This window comes from Zootoca vivipara, chromosome 1, assembly GCF_965207765.1.
Source record: "Zootoca vivipara chromosome 1, rZooViv2.hap1.1, whole genome shotgun sequence".
In the NCBI taxonomy this organism is placed as follows: Eukaryota; Metazoa; Chordata; class Lepidosauria; order Squamata; family Lacertidae; genus Zootoca; species Zootoca vivipara.
This window is the reverse complement of record NC_142582.1, coordinates 49,595,496-49,617,342: the sequence shown is the minus strand read 5'-3', so window position 1 is coordinate 49,617,342 and position 21,847 is coordinate 49,595,496. Positions and strand designations below refer to the sequence as shown.

The 21,847-nt window shown below is 43.0% G+C and overlaps 1 protein-coding gene across 6 annotated transcripts in view; it reads right to left on the bottom strand.

The window, feature by feature from the left end:
* Positions 1-16,445, bottom strand: part of PLCD4 (phospholipase C delta 4) — a 34,428-nt gene extending 17,983 nt beyond the window's left edge. Inside the window, exons 1-4 of one of the 6 annotated variants that reach the window (XM_088663125.1) lie at positions 16,188-16,445; positions 4,236-4,294; positions 2,891-3,049; positions 63-1,803 (exon numbers count right to left, since the gene is read on the bottom strand). In XM_088663125.1, coding sequence (XP_088519251.1) covers positions 63-88 — 26 coding nt within the window. In that variant the 5' untranslated portion in view covers positions 89-1,803; positions 2,891-3,049; positions 4,236-4,294; positions 16,188-16,445. Of the gene's footprint in view, positions 1-62; positions 1,804-2,890; positions 3,050-4,080; positions 4,215-4,235; positions 4,295-4,644; positions 4,898-16,187 lie in introns of those variants that run through there. The other 5 variants (XM_088663109.1, XM_088663104.1, XM_088663119.1 and 2 more) reach the window with 5 other exon arrangements.
* Between the last annotated feature and the right edge of the window lie 5,402 nt (positions 16,446-21,847).

Here is a 21,847-nt window from a genome sequence, read left to right as displayed (position 1 = left end):
GCTCTCGAGGGCAGGCTTTCCAGGCATGGAAATGGACAATGAATAATTCAACGTAAGGATATTGATCCATCTTCTCCTTCTGGTCCATGTTAGTGACAATCTCCACAAGGCGCCGCAGGCCTTGGATCCAGCACTGAGCTTCCTCCGCTGAGCTGGCAATTAGGTCTAGATTGTTACGGCGCCCATGGAAGACGACCGTGAAGCAGCATTCGGCTGGGAACTCCTCCGCCAGACTTTGCAGGACCTCCGACTGGTATCCCTCGCGCACGGTCTCCACATCACTCACTGAGACTTGAGAGAGAGGGATAACCGCCAAGAAACATCAGCCTTCATGCAAAGGTTAGAGCTTAAGGTACAAAATTAGACCCTTGCTTCTTAGGTTGGACCCTGCACGTAGCAGCATCAGCATCATTACCTAGCATTCATCTATTCACATATTCATCTTATTTAGTCTGTATGTCTGTCTGTCTATTCACCCAACTCTTAACTAGCGGTTGTCAGAGCAGCCTCGCACCTGGATTTTTCTGTAACACGGTTATATCCAAAGCAGCACTACATGAAGATGCCATCAGCACAAGGATTTCAGCTTGTGCAGTGGAACCCTCTCCACTTCTTCTCCCCCTGTGCATGCTCCCTAAATATGTTCTAGGGGTTTTTCCCCAACCCTCTGGAACTGATTTTGTGGGGCGCAGGACCCACATTGGGGGAGCAATGGGGTGTGTCCTGTTGCAGAAGTGGAAATCCTTGCCATAGCTGCCAAGTTCTCCCTTTTTTTAAGGGAAATTCCCTTATGCTGAATAGGCTTCCTCGTGAGAAAAGGGAAAACTTGGCAGCTATGATCCTTGCACTGATGAGATGTGGTAATGGGCTTAACCGCCATGGGGTCCTTTATCTTTACCTTAGTTCAACAACCCTGTAAGAGCATAGAAATCTGCCTTAGACTGAGTCAGATCATTGGTCCATTTAGGCCTTTATTGTCTATATTGGCTTGCCAGGATTTCAGATAGGGGTCTTTCCCAGTCCAATTTAGAGATGCTGGGGATTGACCCTAGGATTTTCTGCACACAAGCCCTTCCTATCCTGTCCTGAGCTACTGTGCTGTCACAGAGTTTTGTCCTCCGCAGATCACAGGGGAAGAGATGCAAAAGCATTTTATTGGATCAATTAATGTTGGGACATAATGTACATCCAGCATAAACTGATGGCAGAAGACATCTTAAAGTTGCAGTTGTGGGCAAGATGGTTTCACCCAGTGGACCATTAGCCTGGAGAAGTTCCAGCAGCAGGGCGGGCATTCAGAGAAACTCCAAGAGAAAATTAAACATCTCTGTGGATGACAGAACGAAAACATCCAGTACTAGAACAGATTATGCAACAAACAGAGGATAACTTCCAGCACTCAAGGCTAAATCCAAATATAGTATATTCTCTTCCTGTGAAACATATTTTAATGACTAAGGTAGAAAATCTAAATTGCACCATATGCATAAAAACTTCAATTAAATTGGCTGGCAATTTGATATTCAATTCCTGCTGCCTGAGGTCATCACCTCACTTTACTTCGTGATAGGATCAGTCCCCCTTCCAGTGGCACCATATAGGAAAGTCAGGTTCAGTACACCATACCCAGTGCTCTTTTAGTTTTCAGATAGGCACATCTAAAATGCCCCTTGCAAGACATTCAGAACATAACATGCACACAAGCAGATGCACACAAACATTTCCCTTTGTAGTACACATTGTGATGATCTGTTGCTGGATATCAGATGATGACAGGGACTTGCAAGTAAGTATTGGCAACAGCTGGATGGAGAAAAAGCACACACACACACGAAAGAAAGAGAAATCATATTAGATGTCAGACAAGACTTGCAGTTTTAATAAGTACATAGGCAGCAGTATGTTGAACCAAAGGGGAATTGTTCTGGAAGGCATGCAGACACCATCTTGGTAGTTGAGATAACCCCAAACTAACTGGTAGTTGTTGCAAGAATGAGCTCATGTGTGTTTACACTTGCTTTGATGTATACTAAGTGGCTTGCTTCGATGCTATGCTTTTCTGTGAGCCTTGGGATGCTGGGCTCTAGCCCCTGAGAGGGGAGAAGCCTTGGATAGCTGCCATCCATGGTCTCACTGGCCAGGTGTGATGAGCGCTTCTGAGTAAACTGATGTATGTTGTTTTGTACATAAAGGATGTCTACATGTTTGCTTGGGTGCGGACAAGCCATCGCCTTGCTGCAGTGTCCATCCAGCATCTGTAAAGGCTAGGAGACCTGGCAGGTTGATTTGCTGTAAGTCTACACCTTCTTTTAATAAAGCACTAGAACTGATCACTCTGGCGTTTTTTGACATCCTTCTTTGGTATCCCTGCAACCAACCACTCCCACAAGCCTTCTTTTCAGCTGGTGGATCTTGCCAAGAGATTGAGGATGGGTCTAATCCAATTGTATTGTTCCCAGAACATCCTGTTGGCACAGTGTGACATCAAGAATCAGAGTTTTCACACCCCAATCTGAAATTCAATCTAAATTTGCATCTAAATTGGCATCTACGTTATGGGTCTGTGCCTTGAATCTCTTAAATACCTAGCAGTACTCTTGTTCCCCGGTGGAAGTCTGCTGCAGCCCAGCACTTTTTAAAAATCAAGTTAAGTAGTCTTTTGGCTTGGAATTGTGCAATTTTTGCATTCTGATCTCTTCCAATGACTGGTGTTGCCAGACTGTCATTAAACAGTTTCATGTGGGGGCTTCTGCAATCTGGACATTCTGCAACCCTTATGAAAGGATCCCCACATTGTGCTATATGCTTGCCTGAAAGTGCAAGCGCAAAGACAAGGTGACATGGAAACCAGCCTTGCTATCTATCATTCAGAGCAGGGAGTGGAACTCACAGGCAGACTTGGCTTTGCCAGACATCTTGGATTTGTACCAGACGGTCATGCAGTCATCCTGTAGCATGAAGTACCGGGGTTTCTTCCAGTTCTTGGACTTCACCTTGCGCATCATTGTCCCCTGTTGCATCTTCTCCAGGTTCTCATCCAGCTGAAGGCCTGAGCAGGAGATTGAGGGGACTGCATTTCACATCAGAAAGTGAGTGAGGGCCAGGGCCCATGTAGGATGGGCAACACAAGGAATATTTGTCTGTATATAAGCGTCCAGATAAGGAACAGAAACTGACCCTATTGAGATGGGATGTCAAATTCAAATAAAGACCCAGCATCTGGAGGAAACATTATGATCTGAATGAAACAGCCATTCCATAACATCCTTCTAAGCAGCCTACCCCAACCTGGATCCCTTTGGTTGTTGTTGGACTACAACTCCCACCATCCCTGTGCATTGGAGATGGAGTCCAACAAGATCTGGAAGGCACCAGGTTGGGGAAGGCTGCTGTAGGGCAAACATATTGATTCTACATTCAGATCTCCTTTTGCTTCCAGCAACAGTAGTCACAACTTGCCTTGGTCCCAGAGGGTGTGTGGGATGTATTATTACTAGAGCAGTCAAGTACAACATTTTCCTTTTGCCTAGAATGGACACACAGGGAGATGTGGCTCCAGACAGGGAGGACTTCCTGTCATACCTGCTCTGGAGCTTCCTCCCCCTGTGTATGACCAGGTAGATGGGCGTGAGTGACCCTAGCTGACCAGATAAAAGGGCTGGCCATGCAACCATCTCACTCTTTACCCTCTTACTCTTGATGGCTCTTAGCCAGCACATGGCTCAACCTTCACACAGAATGGAGCCCACAAGCAGAAAGTCTGAGATGAAGCTCAGACTTCTTTTCACTGTAACCACAAGATAAAGCCTGCCTTCGGATTCCTGCTGTGAACTGAATGTGAGTAAAACTTCTTACTTTTAACGAAGGCTGTTTTGTGTTGTTATTATTTTAAGAGGGAAATAAAGGGGAAACTTACCAGGAACAATCCAGACTGGACAACCCAGACTGGATTGCTTAATTAAAGGATTCAAACGAATCATCAACTTGCTTCCGATAAGTTGCAAAAGGAATGTTGCTCTGCTGTTTACTCACTAGTGTGAGTGAGGAGGGATAATATCAAAACAATATATCCTCTCTTACCTTCCTTAACATTCCCACAGGGATAGGATGAGCACCACTGATGGCTGCAAGGACTGTCACTGGGGGAAGAACTGCGGATGGCATGTTGCCGAAGGCTACCCAAAACCTGGAGGTAGCAATCTAGAGGTTCCCTGGAGACTCAAGAGAATACTCACGGACGCTGTAGAGAACTGAAGTCATGGTTCTTCTCCCCGTGGGTTGGCACAACGATCACCTAGAACACAAGAGAGTTCATTGGTTTCAGAATTGCCATATCCCGTAATTTGACCTAGCACTTTCTGAAGTCTCAGTATCTGATTTATTTTCTGATGTATTGCATAAGCAATTCTCGTTCCACATTCATACAGAAGTGTCTTTTTATCCTTAATCGCCTTATAAGTCCTTTGATAGAAGTCACAAAAATACCTTATGGTCAAGAAATGATTTATGGTAAAAAAAAGGGGGGGTAATTTGTTGTTGCTGCTAGGATTTATTTCCACAACCTCTTCGCATTACCATTAGCAGTGATAAAAAATATATATATTCTCTCTTCATAGCACTTCAGGAAAATATCACAATAAGCACCCTCATTTTGATGCAGTTTTCTCTCAGACGTGGAGCCGCTGCGTATTTATCTGTGTGGTTCCACATATGCTTTCATAATTGCAATGATGTATATTTTAGAAAATTCCCATTAAATTTCATGATACATCCTGGCTGATCCGTCTTAATGCTCAATGTAATACAAAAAAAAAACTGGGATAATGATTTCTTTGGTTTGTCCACTAAGACTTGTTCTAACTGGGTCAGTGATCAAAGGTTTCTTTACTTTGGTAACCCATCAATGCAAAAAGTGACTGATTTCAAAATACTGGGAGAGGGAGGGAGAGTGACAGGCCAAAGCACCACCCGTGACCAACCAGATGCCTATGAGAAGCCCACAAGCAGGAACTTCCCCTCCACCCACCAAGTTTTTATTAGGACTGCAGCACATAAAGAGAGAAGATTTAACCTTTTCCTCCACAGCTACAATTTTAATTAAAATAGCCCCCCAACCACAGTAATTAGCTTTTTTGGGGGGGGGATTTGCTCCACCAGGGCGACTTCTGTCTAGATCTCAGCTGGAAAACAAAACCAACTCTCTTTCAATGCAGAAAACCTTCCCAACCCTATCAGATAGAGATTTTTACTTGGCACTGGCCACTAGATGAATGGCCTGCTTTAGCATCTGTAGATTTAAAAATGGGCAGCACATTTACTTATTTAACCCCTTTCAAACTCCAAAGCAATTTAGAGAAGGAGAAGGCTATCCTTTTTACAAAGGCTTTCTTTTTTTACAAATTCCAAACAGGTGGCTATGCTAGTCTGGGTGCAGCAAAACAAGAGTCTTGCGGCAGCTTAAAAACTAACACATTTATAATGGCATAAGCTCTTGTGGACCACAGTCTACTTCCATCACATGCATCCATGAAAGCTCATGCCATTACTCTAATTTCTTTCTTTCTTTCTTTCTTTCTTTCTTTCTTTCTTTCTTTCTTTCTTTCTTTCTTTCTTGTCTCTGTCTCTGTCTCTGTCTCTGTCTCTGTCTCTGTCTCTGTCTCTGTCTCTGTCTCTGTCTCTGTCTCAAAAAATGCACTTCTCAGTCCCCCCAAGCAACAGAATGTTCCAGGACAGTCTTTCATGGGGTCTGTTTCCTTGTCAGGAGGGAATAACTGGAGGCACAAAAAAACCAAAATGCTAATTTAAAAGTACAGCAGGACAATTGGCAAACATGCAAGGAATACTAATTCTCTTGCTAAATACAAAGCTGACAAATTGTTTTTTCAGGCCCTACAGAGCAAAACATAACCCAAATCCCTGTAGCTGGAAGTAGTCACCAGCCATCAAGGGCCATTGAAGTAAGTGCTTTCCGCCATCAAGGGCTACAACAGCCTAGAGTGGGGGTGGGGACACCAGTTATGCATATGTAAAGTGTTCATTTGAGAAGCTGAAATGTACTTCAAACAAAGGATAGTGTCTAGAGAGGGCACACATTTGAGCAATCTTAACAGTTGCCTGGGATGTAGGGAAGGAGATGATCCAAGGAATGCATGAAAGCAAATTTCCCATCAAAACAGTGATTTGGGAAAACCAAATGCTTTACCCTGGAGTTGGGGGTGGAAAGAAAATAATTATTTTTTCAGCTGCTGAATAGACAGCAGAGAGCAATGGGGAAGGATCTCAATCATGGCAGAAAGCTCTGGTTATTTGCTTTTCCCATATAATTTGGCAAAGTGCATGTCCAATCATTCCAATAATGTACCACTTCATTAAATTAGACTGAGGAACAGGCTTCCTGCAGTGTCTTTCATTAAGGTAATCAAGGAATTGCAGCATCAAAAAGACTAGCTGTGTTAGTTTGGTAGAGCACAAACAGCAAGGTGTTTTGTGGCTCCTTCAAGGCCAACACATTTACTAGCTTTTGTGCACCACAGTCTGCTTCTGTCAGAAGCCTGAAGGGTAATCCTGACACGTGAGACCACCCTGAGACCTCTGGAACCGCCCTGAGACCTCTAGGTGTAGGGCAGTATATAAATTCAATAAATCATCATCATCATCCTGAATTAGCAAGCGTACTCTGGGAGGAAGAAATGTACAGGAGTGAGTTCAGACAGAAGTGAAATGCAAAAAGAGCAGGCAGTAATGTTTGCCTGAAAGCAAAATAGTTAGTGTCCAATTAACAAGGCAGTACAGGTAGTAAGACTAATGTTTTGTCATTGATAAGCTAATGAACCCATGTAGTGTGATGTCAACACAAAATCAAGCCTACAAGCTGGATTCAAGCTGCACTTGGCCTGAATGAATTGCCTGACAAACTGTAATGCAGCAGTTTCCTGGCAGAATTTCATTTTAAAGTCCATGTTCAGACTTCATCCCAGCTTGATGCTGCCTTTGCTTAGTATTAGCATTTCAGGAAAGGATGAGAAGTGGGCAGGGGACTGCGTCTCTGGAAATGAATTTGACTCTTGATGGTGACCCCTCTTTAAATGCTGAACCTTTCTCCTAATGTACCTACGGTAGGAGGTGGGTTTTTTTTTGGTATCCTCTCAAAAATGGGCTCTTAGGCAAAGAAGGTGCACTGGGGTATCAAAATTATGGGTGTGTGTTTAATGGAACGAAGCAGCCGACTTCTGGGAAGAGGTAAAAGTCTGTAGAACATGCAGTCCTTTCCCCTGTATGATGGCGAAAGGCAAGTGCAATGCTTTGCCATGAGAAACCATCATCTCCATGCATAAGCTCATTCTTTCCCATTGCAAAGCCAAGCTGTCTTCCCCAAGGAGATGGCTATCCAGAGAGAAAGAACCGAAAATGATATGAACCTTGAACAAGCCCCTGAACATGCGATCTTTGTGCGATGTGACAGCTGTGAGCTGACGCTGACCTTGAAACAGCTCAAGCAACAAAATATAGACCATGTCGGGAATTGCAAGGAGCACCCTAGGAGCACACTGGCAAAAGTAGGTTAAATTAATGTTAGTTTCTCTTGTTATTTTCCTTGCCTTGTCCAAGGCGCTTTGTAATCATTACTCTTAATAATTTATATAACGCTTTCCATGTACAAAAGTGTAATAATAATGATAATGATAATAAGAGGTATCATCTGAAAAAGCATCCCACCTATTGACTGGGACCAGTGCTTTAAAAATATTAAAAAATTAAATAGCCTATCCATGAGAACTAGTGGTTACAGTCTCAGATTTAGGTGGTGGAAACCTGAGTTGAAATCAGTGCTCAGCCACAAAGCTTACCGGGTGACCTCAGGTCAATCTGTCTCTCAGCCTAGCCTAAGCTCACAAGGTTGTCGTGAGAATAAATGTGATTTAGGGTGAGAGGAGAGGAGAGAGAGCAGTGTATACTGTCTCTTAGCAGGAAGAATGTTTAAAATCTGATACGCAGAATCCATTTCCACACACCCCTTTTTAAAAATCACATCTCTTTGATAGGGAAAAGGTTCCCTACCATGTGCTAAGCCAGGGTAGCCAATGTGATATCCCTCCAAGTGTTATTGAACCTCAACTCCCACTATCTCTACCCTTCGGCCAGACTGGCTGAGGCTTATGGAAATTGTAGTCCCCAACACCTAGAGAGCACCACATCTAACAGCATCAACATGTGCAGAGCACTACCACAGTTCTAAGGCTCCTATTGGTAACATGTAAGAGACAGGATGATACTTTTAAGGAACCAGGATATCTGTGCCACTATTCAGCTTTTCTTACGAATCTGGCTAGATGTAGCCTCATGGAAGACTCATACAGTAGATTGCTTACACACACCCCTCTCTCTTTTGGAAAGCAAATAAAATAAACCTTAAGAATAGGCACACAAAGGGGAACAGGTCCAGGTGGAAGGGAGAGAGTTCTGTTGCAAATGACATCACAAACAATGGCACAGGGATGTCCATAACACTCACGTAACAACATTCCACGCAGCAATAGCATCAGACATGCTATCAGGGTTTGAGGGGGATAACCATGTACACACCGCATTGAGCTCCTTGGAGAAGAGGTCTAAATGTAATTATAAAATGCATTTTCTCAGGCACAAGCTTCACACTTCAGATGCTCAGAAAAACAATGTAATACAACAACACAAGTACAGCACTACCTTTAGGGCAGATATGTAGATTTGGGAAGCACATATCTTATACAGTACTGCATAAAAATGATTGTGCGGAAGATCCCTGAGGAATAAGTATTTCCTCCAAAGCAACTGCATAGGTCCATGTCTAAGGTGGGTTCCAGGATTCAGCACTCTGCATAAAAGTGTGAAGGAGCCCCACTTTTGCTATATTCATTCTTCCATTGTTTCCATTGGGACCTCTGGAAATTGTCACACTGTGGTGTTGTTTTCCTCCAGAAGAAATCGCCTTACTTGAAAAACCTATTGGCTTGAATGCAATATACCTTATCTGGAAATAATGGCTCCTGTGCAGCAAAGGTTAGCCCTGACTAAATCTTGTTGGAGCCAATGAAATAAGTTAAGCCTAGCTCTGTACCTGGAATACTGTGGTGTCTACAGGTATATGCATAGTCAGTCATCAGCGCTCACCATCCATCAAGGATAGAAACCTCCACCCAAGTTATGCATCGGAAAATCCCTTTGCACCCTACTATCCATGGCAAGCAAACTTCGATTCAGAGAAAGCTCAAAATACCTTCCTCTCCCCCCTCCCTCTGTCCCAAGAAATGCTCTTCCTTAGATTATCAAACCTTTAAGAGTTTTTTCCCCCTAAGCTGTCAGTGTCCAGATTCAGGTTGCTCCATGCTGTCTATGTCAATAATCAATCCTCCTCTCTTTATGATAAACCACATATTCTTCAAATCCAACTCACCCTTGTATAAATTGTCCCATGGCATGCTGTGACTCAAACTAGCTAAAAACCCAAACATGTGTTCCTGCTGTAATCACAGACATGTGTGGACGAGGACATGCAGTAACAATCCAGGTTTATACCATAGTTTATTTCACACTGTCATCAGTAATGGATATTCCTAGGATCTGGACCTCAGTTGCCTGTGATCTGGAAGTGATTGATGAAAATGGAATTCTATTACAGCCCAGAGCTGATAAACATTTCATCTGCAGTACTCAGAATAATAGCCATTAGAGGATTCCAAAACCATAATGCTCCTGGCAAGACTATGTATATGCTGGGCTTCTTGGCTAGTAGCCATTTGATAACCGTATGTTCTTTACATTCATCTGGTCTGGGAGGATTTAACCTTGCAATCACCAATGGTCTTTGCCATTACTGTAAATGTCATTACAAAAACTGTTAAGGGGCTTCTAAGGACAAATGTTTTTAAACCCTGCATCATAATCAAGGTTGCCAGAGATGGAAGAATATTCAGGAAAATCCTATGGGCTTTTTAAAAATCAAAGGGATCTGTTGTCCCTCTTAAAAACAAAAATCTGACCCAGCGAGTGATACCTGCACAGGTGAGTCTTTCCTTCCACCACCAAATGTTTCTCAGGCTTACACTTGTATTTGTTTAATTGTGAAAGGAATGTGTTAAATCCATGAAAAGCATATTCATTTAAGCTACATTTCATTATCATGTTATTCTTTAAGCGGATACATTTGCAACTCTCTCACACCACAATCCTGTAAGACATTTCGGTGGTTCAGAAGTTCCTCAATTCTGTGGGATTGAAGAATAATGTCACAGATCTGTAGAATGCTGCTGTGTGTTTTCATCTGTTTTTAGATTATTGCCGGTTTTTATTTTTATTTTGTTTTAAATAGTTTTATGCTTTTCACTGATAATTTTAAAGTTTTATTTGTTCTGCAAAGTGCTTTGAGGTTTGTTTGTTTGTTTTTCCAAGCAGTGTATAAATTGTTATGAAATGAATGAATAAACTCTCTCTGAATATCAGCCTTTTCATGCATTAGCAGCAAGCTCACCAATTATGTGTCCAAGTCTGGTTCTTGGAAGTTCTGATGCTCTTAGTTTTGTACCGTTCAGTCCCTTTTCAAAACCCTGAGCTCTCTCTCTCTAGCTCTTCTCAATCTAATCACCTCCCTTGTGCAGTTTATTGATGCATCATTCATGTTACTAAGCATGTGGTTATGTTGCCTAAGGCTTCTCTGTGGCATTTGCATGTGGGCTTCCCCCAAGCACGTTCTCTTGCTTGCACACTGACACTTGCTATCAGGAGTGGGCTGCTTTGCTGTGAGACAGAAGCTGACACACACACAGTAGCGGCCCTTAGGGCATAGTGCTGTGAAAAAGATCCAAAATAGCTAACAGGGGATGGAAACCTTTGTGAAGATGGAAGAAGTCCAAAGAGATTAACGCTGAAAATATGGTGAATCCCAGCCTTTACCCTGAGGCCAGCATAGTGTGATTTCTGAACAAGACAGCTTTATTAGCGTAAGTAAAGTTTCCATTTTTTTACCCTGGTCAGGGTTCTGGCACGTGTATATTTTTGTCAGTGTAGACCAGGCATCCCCAAACTGCGGCCCTCCAGGTGTTTTGGCCTACAACTCCCATGATCCCTAGCTAACAGGACCAGTGGTCAGGGATGATGGGAATTGTAGTCCAAAACATATGGAGGACCGAAGTTTGGGGATACCTGGTGTAGACAATACTGAGTTAGATGAAACAATGGTCTGATTCAGTGTAAGGCACTAAGGAGGCTTCCTAGTGTGGTGCCCCACTGCTGGTGTTGAACTGAGATTCAAATGCCACTCTGATCAGCTTCTGTACATGAAACAGGAGGTGCTACCTTGTTGTTGCTGCCTCAGGCAGCAGAATGCCTTGGGTTGGGTCAGCTTGCCAGGGATGCTCCCTGTTATCTGGTACCTGTTCCTGATAAAACAGTGAGACTATTTTGTCTCTAACTTTACATTTGGGGAGATGTTGGAGATACTTTTTAGATGTTGTTAGTTTGTACCCAAAGGCACTAGAGTGGTCTTGCCTCCCTCTCCCTGTTCTCTGCAAATCAAATGGGAAGCAGGGGAGCCCATCTCTAGTGAAGGTTGGTGGGCATAGCTGCCAAGTTTTCCCTTTTCTCGCGAGGAAGCCTATTCAGCATAAGGGAAAATCCCTTAAAATAAGGGATAACTTGGCAGCTATGTTGGTGGGGGGAACCTTTGGCTTTCCAATTGTTGCTGATTTAGGACTCTCATCCGCCCTAGCAAGCATGGCTAATGGCCAGGGATGTTGGGAAATGTATTTCAGAAAAATTGGAGGACCAAAGGTTCCCCACACCAGTTCTCGTACATGGGCATAAACAGGAAAATGCTTCCGTTTCCTCTCCCCCCCAATAACCAAAGCTCCAAAATGTATCTGAATGTGTCTAAGTATTATTATAGTGGCCATTCTGCAGCGATTACAGTGTAATCAACGCAAGCATTGTAAGAGCAAACTATTAAACATTCCTAAGGGGATGATCAGTATACTAACACACTCTGCTTCAGAATTTATTGCAGGACAAAAATAGCAGCTATTGTGGAATAAACAAATACAAAATTTAACAGCTAGCAAAGCATCTGCAGCAATACATAAAATGACTGGAGTGCAGGGAATTGTTAGGCTGATACGGTCATATAAGTAGCTGTAATCAGCGCCTTTTTTTGGCCAGAACTTTCTGGAACTAAGTTCCGGCACCTCTCAGGTGGGCACCATAAGAGTACAAGGGTGAGTTCCGGTACCTGTTTTTCTAGAAAAATAGCACTGAGTGCAAGGATCTGGAACAGGAATGAGTAAACTGTGGCCCTGAGGATGATGTTGGAGTATACTGATTTCGTTTGTGACACTGATCCCAGCCAGTCTACGAGCCACACCTGCAAAGGAAGAATTAGGAGCTCACTTTAAACTCCCCAACTGTTCCTTATGACAGATCCTTATGACAACATCACACATGACATCAGGTATGGAGCAGGTGGGTGTGGTTTGGGGAAAACAGCCTTGTGGACCAAATTGGGACTTGTGCTGGGCCAACTTAGAACCATAGGCTAGAGATTCCCTACTACTGGACTAGTATAAGGTTCATCATCATCTTCAACAGGTTATCAACCTCTGGTTTAAAACATAAGGAAACCCACGCTGGACCTGATCCAAGCTTCACCTAGGTCACATTCACACCATGCATATGAAGTACTATGATACCACTTTAAACAGTCACGGCTTCCCCCAAAGAGTCTTAGGAGCTGTAGTTTATTAAGGATGCTGAGAACAGTTAGAAGACATTTATTCCACTCAGAGCAACAATTCCCAGAGTTCCCTGGTAAGAAGGATTGACTGTTAGAAACAGAATCTACTGACCCTTTACTGTGCTGAAATTGCACAATAACTCTGGACCTCATAGCTGAAGGGCTCTTTTAGATGTCAAATGTGGTGAGCCATATCAAAATGTGGCGAGCCATTTTGACATTTCCCCAGAGTGGTTTGAGAGGGCAGTAAGGTGTACTGCGGTGAAACAGCAGAATGATCTGTACATGCCAGGCAAGAAAGTGGGTGGGTGGGTGAGAAGGAAGAAAGGAAGGAAGGAATTAGCTATTTTTTTGTGATGAAAGAGACAACAAAATTAATAAATACAGAGTCCCAAAACAAATTGAGCTGCCTTGCAGGATTCACTTTAGGATACCAAGTTTGCCTTGTCTCAAATGTGCCTTGCTTCAGGCTTTCCCAGAAGCTGAAAGCAATTTATCCTAGACTGAACTCCAGGGCTTATATTTAATTCCTCTGAGGTCTGGCATCAGTAATGCAATCTCCTGTCTCAATTCTGCAGGAGGGAGCAACGCACCTCCTCCCCTTTGCATACAAAAGAAAGGAAGGGGGACTCATCAATTTATTTCACATATTGGGCTGCATGGATTGTGAAAGCAGGAGGCCCAGGGTGCCTAGACATACAGCCATCTTAACAGCACGCACTGCTGCCTCAGTATAATGCAAAAGAGCAGGCTGTGCTTCTTGATCTTTTTATGAACAGCTTCTCCCAGGCTGGGTCAAGACATTCCACTGCCTGAGGCAAAGGGTGAGAATGGCAGCCTCTTCCATTCCATTTACAGAAGCTGACCAGACTGGGAGTTGAATCTCATGTCAGCACTGGTGATGGGCCATCCTCCACTGCATCTAAGGGCACCAGGCTTGCCTAAAGGGTGCACAGATAGACCAGTCCTCCAGCACCTCACTGCACACCAGCATTGGCCATCTGAAATAGCAGCCTCACTCTACCTAATGGTAGCGCCGGCCCCAACATCTCCTATCTTCTACCTTTTTGCTGTTTAGCTTCACATCCTATCTGATGAAGACCTGTGATGAACCCCGGAGGCCTGCTAGTTATTTTGTTAACAGCTTCCAAAGGCAGAGTCTGTCAGGATTGTATATTTTCAAGGGATCCATCTGAAGATTAATAGTTTGATGCAGCAAAAGCAACAGTCTTGTAGCACCTGAAAGACTAATGCATTTATTCTGACAGAAGCACTTGTGGACTAGATACAACACATTTGCTTAAGCCACAATAAACTGACTAGCTTTTCGGGTACAGCAAGATTGTTGCTGTTGTTTTTTTGTGATGTTTTAGTTGGTTCTATGAAAGGTGATGCCCTACTGTAGGATTTCAAGTGACACTAGCAGGAAGCAAAGATGGACTTTGCATGAATGCATAGTAATATTGTCATTTAAAAGCAACAACCAACATTTCAATGTTATGTGTATGCCAATAGGAGTATAAATGAAGAACAGCTTTTGGGATAGATGAACAAGTGTCACCTGGAGACTGTCTTTGCAAGAGGAAATCTAGGGGCTTGCCTAATAGAACAGCCTCACAATAACCTCATGAGTTTTGTAAGATCTCCAAGTAGTGATGAAATTGTTCCCTTGCCTTAACAGCTCTAGCTGTGCCTGATCCACAGTGGAACTCTGGTACACCCCAAACAAGAACTTTTACGGTAGTACCAGAGACAGAAAGAGATGGAAAAGTGCTCAAGGGCGTTTTGGTGTTCCTTACAACCTTATTCTGCTGCTCAGCAATCACTCTGACCACAAATCTCTGTTTCTAAACAGATGCAAAAAAAATATCTGTTTTTGGATCAGGGTTCAGATCCTACCTCTTGACAACTCATTGGCATGACATTACACAATCTTAGTCCTGTGTTCTTAAAATGGGGTGGGGGGGGGGCAATGACCCTATCTCTCAGAGTTGCTGCTAGGATGCAAACTTACTAGGAAGTAGATCCTACTTAAATCAATGAGGCTTACTTCTGAGTAAGCATAGAAAAAGTCGTTTTGAAATCTGAAAGACTGTAAAGCACTTTGTACATTAAAAGAAAGCAAAAGTACCCTTGGCCTCATTGGTCTCCACACACCACCCCTCTTTCCCAAAGCATTTTCTTGCCTTTTTAAAAAGCTTTTTCAAGCTCCTTCTTCTGTCCCCTCACATTTTTCTTCTTGAGGAAAATATAGCCATTCTCATTTCATTTCTCTCTCACAGCTCTCATCCTTCAGACTCACTATATTTCCCCATCCTAATTCCTTCCTGATTTTATTTATTATTCACAGATATGACAAAGGCCAGGAGGAAGATTTACTGACCCTTAAGTAGCAGCCAGCAGAACAAACTGCAGTGTTTCAAAAATGCCAGCTTTCCTTTACAAAACTCTCAGGGATTTAATCTCTCCCCTGAAACATTTGCCCTTTTCAAGGCAGGTTTCCAGGGATGAGGAGTCAGGCTCCTTTCTGAATTTAGTAGAACGCCATACAAATGCATGCATGAACCCCCAGAATTAAAAATGCACATTGGAACAAAAGCAGAGTTGAGGCGGCAAATACCTTCTCAAAGGCATTGCTACTATATGCGCCTTGTGGCTGTGAAGTGCCGTGATCAGTAATTAATTTAATTTGCTCTGTCCCCTTGTGGCTTGCTTCAGTGCTTCACTCTGTTTCATATCCTGGTACCCAGATGTTTGGGATTTTCTTATAATAAACAACCCATCCCTGCCTGATGCAAAATAGCTTCGGCTTTGTTCTGTCCACTTTTGTCTTCAACAGTCAAGAATCCAAGAAAGAAAGTTATTTCTAACTACTACGTTTGAGCACAGATGCTCGACATCCTGCCTCACATCAAACACTGAGCATCACCCATACGTGCTCCAAGTAAACATGCACACATTTCTCATCTCCATGCAAGCCCTCGGGTGAGCTTTAGAGCTCACATCCAGAGTGACACCTATGTGCATGCGTGCTCGGGAGCTCACATCTGATCAATAACCCACTCCACTCAAGGCTTTCATTTACCAGAACCCATTTTCTGGACTAACTGTGCCTCAGCCAGGGAATGGGAGAAAACAGCCATACCTCTGAACACACACAGAGTGCTTTTTCCTTGCCAACAAGTAACCACAACAAAATCCTGTGCATTCTGAATTAGGCTTGATGCTTTCCAGGGTAGATGGTGTCATTTCTGTGCACACCAGAGTAACATTGTCTCTCATTTTAGAAATATAGCACACACTCGTGGCTTGTCTTTGAGTGCTTGTTCCTCCTTCTCTCGCTGCCTCTCTGTTTCCAGCGAGCACTGCAGCAAAATGTCCCAATTTCCCCTAGTTGCACCAAGTTCTTGCAATACAGCTCTCTTACCAGTAGACAGAAGATCCCTGGGTTGGAACAAGGGCCCTGTTTCAAAGTGTCTCCAGGTCTTGGAGTGGCATGGTGGCGGCGGTGGAGGCAGATCCTGCTCTGGGTTCCCCGACTACTCTGCCTTACCACCTCATGCTGTTGGCACACAGGACTGCCACTGACGCAGAAGCTGAGCTTGCACGAAGGAAAAGGAAAAATGATCTCACAGCAGTTCAGCCCTGCCCAGTGCTTTGCCTCTTCACTTAAAGGCACAGAGCTAAAGGCTTACTTGTCACCCAGCTGGCAAAGCTGATCAGCCTTGGCTCAGAATTGGAGGAGACAAAAATAGCAGCTCTGACAGTTACAGCATTTGGATGAATACATATACCTATGTATAAATGTATACATGTGGATGCATCTAATCAGGCAGGTGTTCAGTCCAGTTTGAGGCACCTCCAGACTGCCACTGTTTTATGGGAGAGATTCACATGCATCCTGAGAAATTTAAGTGCCCAAGTGGGTTAATGTGTTCTGCCACTCTAGCGTGACTTAACACTGACTTTTTCCTGAGGTTAGGAACGTGACCAGGGAAAGGCATTAGAAAGGGTGGGATGAATGAATGACTAGCTGGAAGAAGTATAAACATGCGGCAAGCAAATTAGGATGGATGCTCATTGTTATATAGCCTCCCAGCAAACAAATCAGAACAAATACTCAGTAAAGACCAAATGTATGGTAATCTAACCTCCATGCAAGCTCACATCAGCAAGTGAATCAGGATGGAGGCTGAACAAGCAGGTCATCTGGTGGAGTCATTGTTTATTAGTTCTTGTGGAGCATTCCTGCCCATATTACCCAATTCTCTTTAGCTCTGCCACCACTTTAGATTTACCTAGGGGCAGTGAATTAGCAAATCCAGACGGCATTTGGGAATACAGGGACTAAGCAATTTAGTTCTGCCCTGAGCAATAAGTCATTTTAGAGTTGCATATATTAAAATGCATAGATATTTTTAAATGCATTAAATGAACAATAAACAACCAGTCTTTCCTACTGAAGATTTCTAGACTGTCAAATTAATGGGAATATTCCTTGAGGAAGCCTACACCAAAGGCCTCCAACGTGAAGAATTAATGCTTACCTCCAGTGCTTTCCTTCATGAATAACAGAGCCTTGAGTATCCCTGCTCACATGTTGAATTTCAGTATTGTTATATGCCACCGCAGCCACTCAGTGGTGTTAGATTCCCGGGGTCCAGGCGTTTACCCAGGGTCTGTGTTTCCTTTCGAAATGAGGCACAGGAGAGACTTGGTGTCTTTATGATATATAGTTTATTTATACATACTGTATATTCAATCTGAGCCCAGATGGAGGGAGTGCAGAGTATTTACATCCCATGAGGGTCCTGTTCCTTCCATTGCTGCAGCTTCAGACTCTCTCTGTAGCATCAAGCAGACTGCTTGACCACTGAACATGCTGGCTGGGGCAGATGGGAATTGGAGTCAACTGTTGGGGAGTGTAGGAGGAGGGAGAAGAGAAGGATAATGGCCCCCCCAAAGCATAAATCCTTAGGCTGATGAAATGTTGGCTTAGTGCTATATTTCAATCCACCCCCAAAATATTGGTGATCTACTGCAAATAACCCAACAATCCACCTCTCTACCTTCTGCCTGCCTTATATAGAAGGTAAGATGACAAATTACTTGCCCAAGCCTGACTCAGCTTTCTGCACTGTTGCCCAAGTCCAACGCACACACACACGGGTCGGGAGAAAGAACACACTACACCACACTCACTTGCAGTGGATTTCTAAATCCCTGCCCTACCCACTGGCAAACTATAAGTAGGCCTGTTGGACCATAGGACAAGTTCCAAGACCACCTTAGGGTGATACCTTCACTAGGGCAACCAAAGGAGTTTTTCTATTATCTGTAAAAAGAAAAAAACAGCTGTTTTGCAAATTTGTCTGCATCCGTAGGCAAACCACACAGGTTCCTTGCTATGTAGAAAATGGCAATAAAGAGAAACTTGCTTTACCGACTAGCTGGAGGGTTCTGAGCTGTTTGGCGGTGGTATCCTAAACTGGAGGAATAGGATTTTGCACCACCTGAAGATGGGGCTAGGCTCTCTGAGGCAACATGTTGTTTCCAAAGACCGAGAGGCAAACATTGTTATGCTTCTTTTCCCCAGTAGACCATGTGTGGGAAGCCTTGGCCCGCCCCCGCCCCCCAGCTGTTGCTGAACTACAACTGCCACCAGCCCCTGCAAGTATGGCAAAGAGGCATGCATGATGATGGGAGATTGGGAGGCATTGCTGCTCAGGGAAAGGAGAGGAAAGACAACCCCCATCTTGTGATATATTTATTGCATTGCATTGTATTATTTGGTCACTTTTTTCCTTCAAAAAATGAAAGTGACTCCCCCCCCCCCGCATTTCTCTTTTAAAGTGAGCCTCACATAACAGCTGCTCTCTGGAGGATTGTATCCAACTTCTACAGCCACAGGATGCATTTTCAGATATAATGTGTCAGATATAATGATGCAGCTCAAATGTCTCTGAGAGACCTCTGAGCTAATAATCATACGCTCAGCCCTCATATCCATAATCACCTTTATTCAGCTTGTGACAGTAGTGACACCTTTGTGGTAAGTTTGCTTTAAGTGGTCTATTACTTGATATAAAGTTGTACTGTCTCACTATAAAAACATTTCTGGAAAGCGCATGCCTCAGGTATGTGAGATCTAAAAGATCTCTTGCGATCTGAAAACTGAGTACCATTTAATATAATTCTTAAATAAATATTAGTTAGTGGAAACATGCTTATTCTTATTGTTTTTGTGAAAACCTCTTAAGAGTTTTATTATTTTAAGCAGTATAATTTTTTGAAAACTAAATATTTATTAGTACTAATTAATGAGGGTGTGTGTGTGCTTTGCAATGTATAAATGATTGTACCACACAGAAGGATCTGATCCAAGCAGACTAACCTTATTGGGCCATTGCTAGTACAATGGGGCTTCCCCACCTCTCCTCTCCACTGTTGCTACTCAGATTATTCATGCATGTAGGTTTAATATGCACATTGAAAGTTGACTTGAGTACAATCCAGTATATACAGTAATCTGGTATTGGGAACATGGGGAAATGCCTATTGTCTTTCTCTGCAACTCAACCCTCTGTATAAAGGTGTCCCAGTTTTATCTATGCCATCTGAAGTCTGTGTGTTATAAAGGTGTCCCAGTTTTATCTATGCCATCTGAAGTCTGCATGTCTGCCTTTGATAAGGAGATAGCCTTGTGCTGTGAGCCAGGGCAGTCTTAGGGCTTTAGAAGGCATCTTTTGTAGCAGCCAAGAATTAAGGGTCCGTTTTTGTGAGAATGGAACAATTGCCTCTAATCAAACACCAGTTTTCTTTTTTATTGTTCAGTTGTAGATCAAGAGATAGTTGACAGATAGCTACAGTGACACCTCAGGTTAAGTGCTTAATTGGTTCCGGAAGTCTGTACCTAACCTGAAGCGTACTTAACCTGAAGCGAACTTTCCCATTGAAAGTAATGGAAAGTGGATTAATCCGTTCCAGACAATGAAAAACACCCCCTAAAACAGCAATTTAACACAAATTTTACTGTCTAACGAGACCATTGATCCATAAAATGAAGGCAATAAGCAATGTACTGTACTATAAAATAAATAAGACAGTATTGTAGAAGAAAAATAAACAAACATTTACAGTGGTACCTTGGGTTAAGAACTTAATTGGTTCCGGGGTGCCATTTGTACCCCAAAAAGTATTTAACCCGAGCAGCGATAGTGCGTGTGCATGAAGCACGCAGAACACTTCTGCACATGCACGAAGCGTGCAGATTGCTTCTGCACATGCGTGCGCAGCGGAACCCGGAAGTAAACACTTTCGGGTCCACAGAGTACTTAACCTGAAAGTACTCAACCTGAAGTGTACTTAACCCGAGGTGTGACTGTACTGTACAATGATTCCAAATAGCTTGAGACATTATACACACACTGCTCTGGTCTGAAATCTGAGTGTCCTGATGACTGCTTTGTTACTTGTGGTGCTTTGAAAAGCTAGCTGGGAACAGAAACTTACAAGGAGCTTTCCAGGGAGTTTCATGAGCCTCATGACAAAGCTCACTACAGATATGCCATTCCCAAGGGGCTGGGAACACCCTCTGCTGCAAATGGCAGCTGCTTTTAGACCAATCGGAAAGCTACTTGATCAAATACCACCCATTAATTATAAAGTGCGAGTCTGTAACTCAAGAGGGGGAAAGCTTAGTGCCAGGGAACAGGAGGGGAAGGTAACACAGCCAACCTGGTTACTTGCGCACTTAGGATCTTCTCTTTCCCTAATCTCTGACACGGAGCTTAATCGGAGTCAGGACTCAACTCTAGAATCAGTTTTCTACCTAAGGGTTTTTTAAATAGAAATAATTGGACTGCTTCTGAGCATGCAGAGTAATCCCATATTAGAAAAGGTGGATTCCAGCTAAGAGATGAGATGTGCTTTGAGCATATTTTAGAAATTAAGCACTGATCACACCCACTGTAGTTTAGGAAGCATGACCTATTCAAGAAGGCAACTAGGAAGGCACTGTAACAATGTATATAAGATGACTGTGCGTATAAGACGACCCCCAACTTTTCCAGTTAAAATATAGTTTGGGATATACTCGCCGTATAAGAAATACGACCCGGCGTATAAGACGACCCCCAACTGTTGAGAAGATTTTCCTGGGTTAAAAAGTAGCCTTATACGCAGGAATATACAGTAGGTAGATTCGTATATGTACTGTATATGTAATATATGACCTTAATCACAAAGATGTGGCCTTTCCCCCATACCTGCTTTCGGATGCTAGTGGGCAAATTTTAGGACTTGCAATCCCTTTGCTCAGTTCAGGATGTAGTGTCACTTGGGTAATTCATTCATAAAATTGTAGTACTATTTTTGGGAGTGCAAGGAAAAGCAAAATAAAGGTTATTAAGAGCTTTCTACATTCATGTGCTATTAATGCATTAAGAAACAAATACACATCGGCTGCTGCAACAGATCACCCATGTATCTATTAAAAAAAGAACAAAGTAAATACTGTACTGGGCCGAAGCCAACATTGTGTGGACAGAAGGCTGTTCGGCTTGTACATGGGCAGTGTTGGATACAATCCGTTGAAAATTAATTAGCAAATGTTATGAGAAGTCTTTGTAGTCAGCGGTGATAAACAGAGTACATGTTGTGAACACATGTATGCACCCAGTTTATGTCATATGGTTAAGGTGACAATCCAGAACCTTAACATCAATGAACATTTTGCCAGTGGCTAGAGTGGGATGTGACTGTACCTCCAATGGTTTTAAATTTATTGATAATTTTAATATTTCTTGAAAACTGCTTAGGGGTTTTATTGCACTCAAATGGTATGTGTGTGTGTGTGTGTGTGTGTGTATATATATAGTTAAAAAATGGCACTATGCTCTTAATAAAATAAATAATAACAAACCTTTACTGTCACTACACCACTTGTGTGCAGTGAAATTAAACAAGCCCCCCCCCCCACATACAGTCTCTTGTTCGCACTCTGTGTGCTTGTCGAAAGTCAATTGCACCACTATTTTTTTTTTCATTCAGCTCTCCTGAGGCAGCGGTCTCCTGCGATGTCATCTA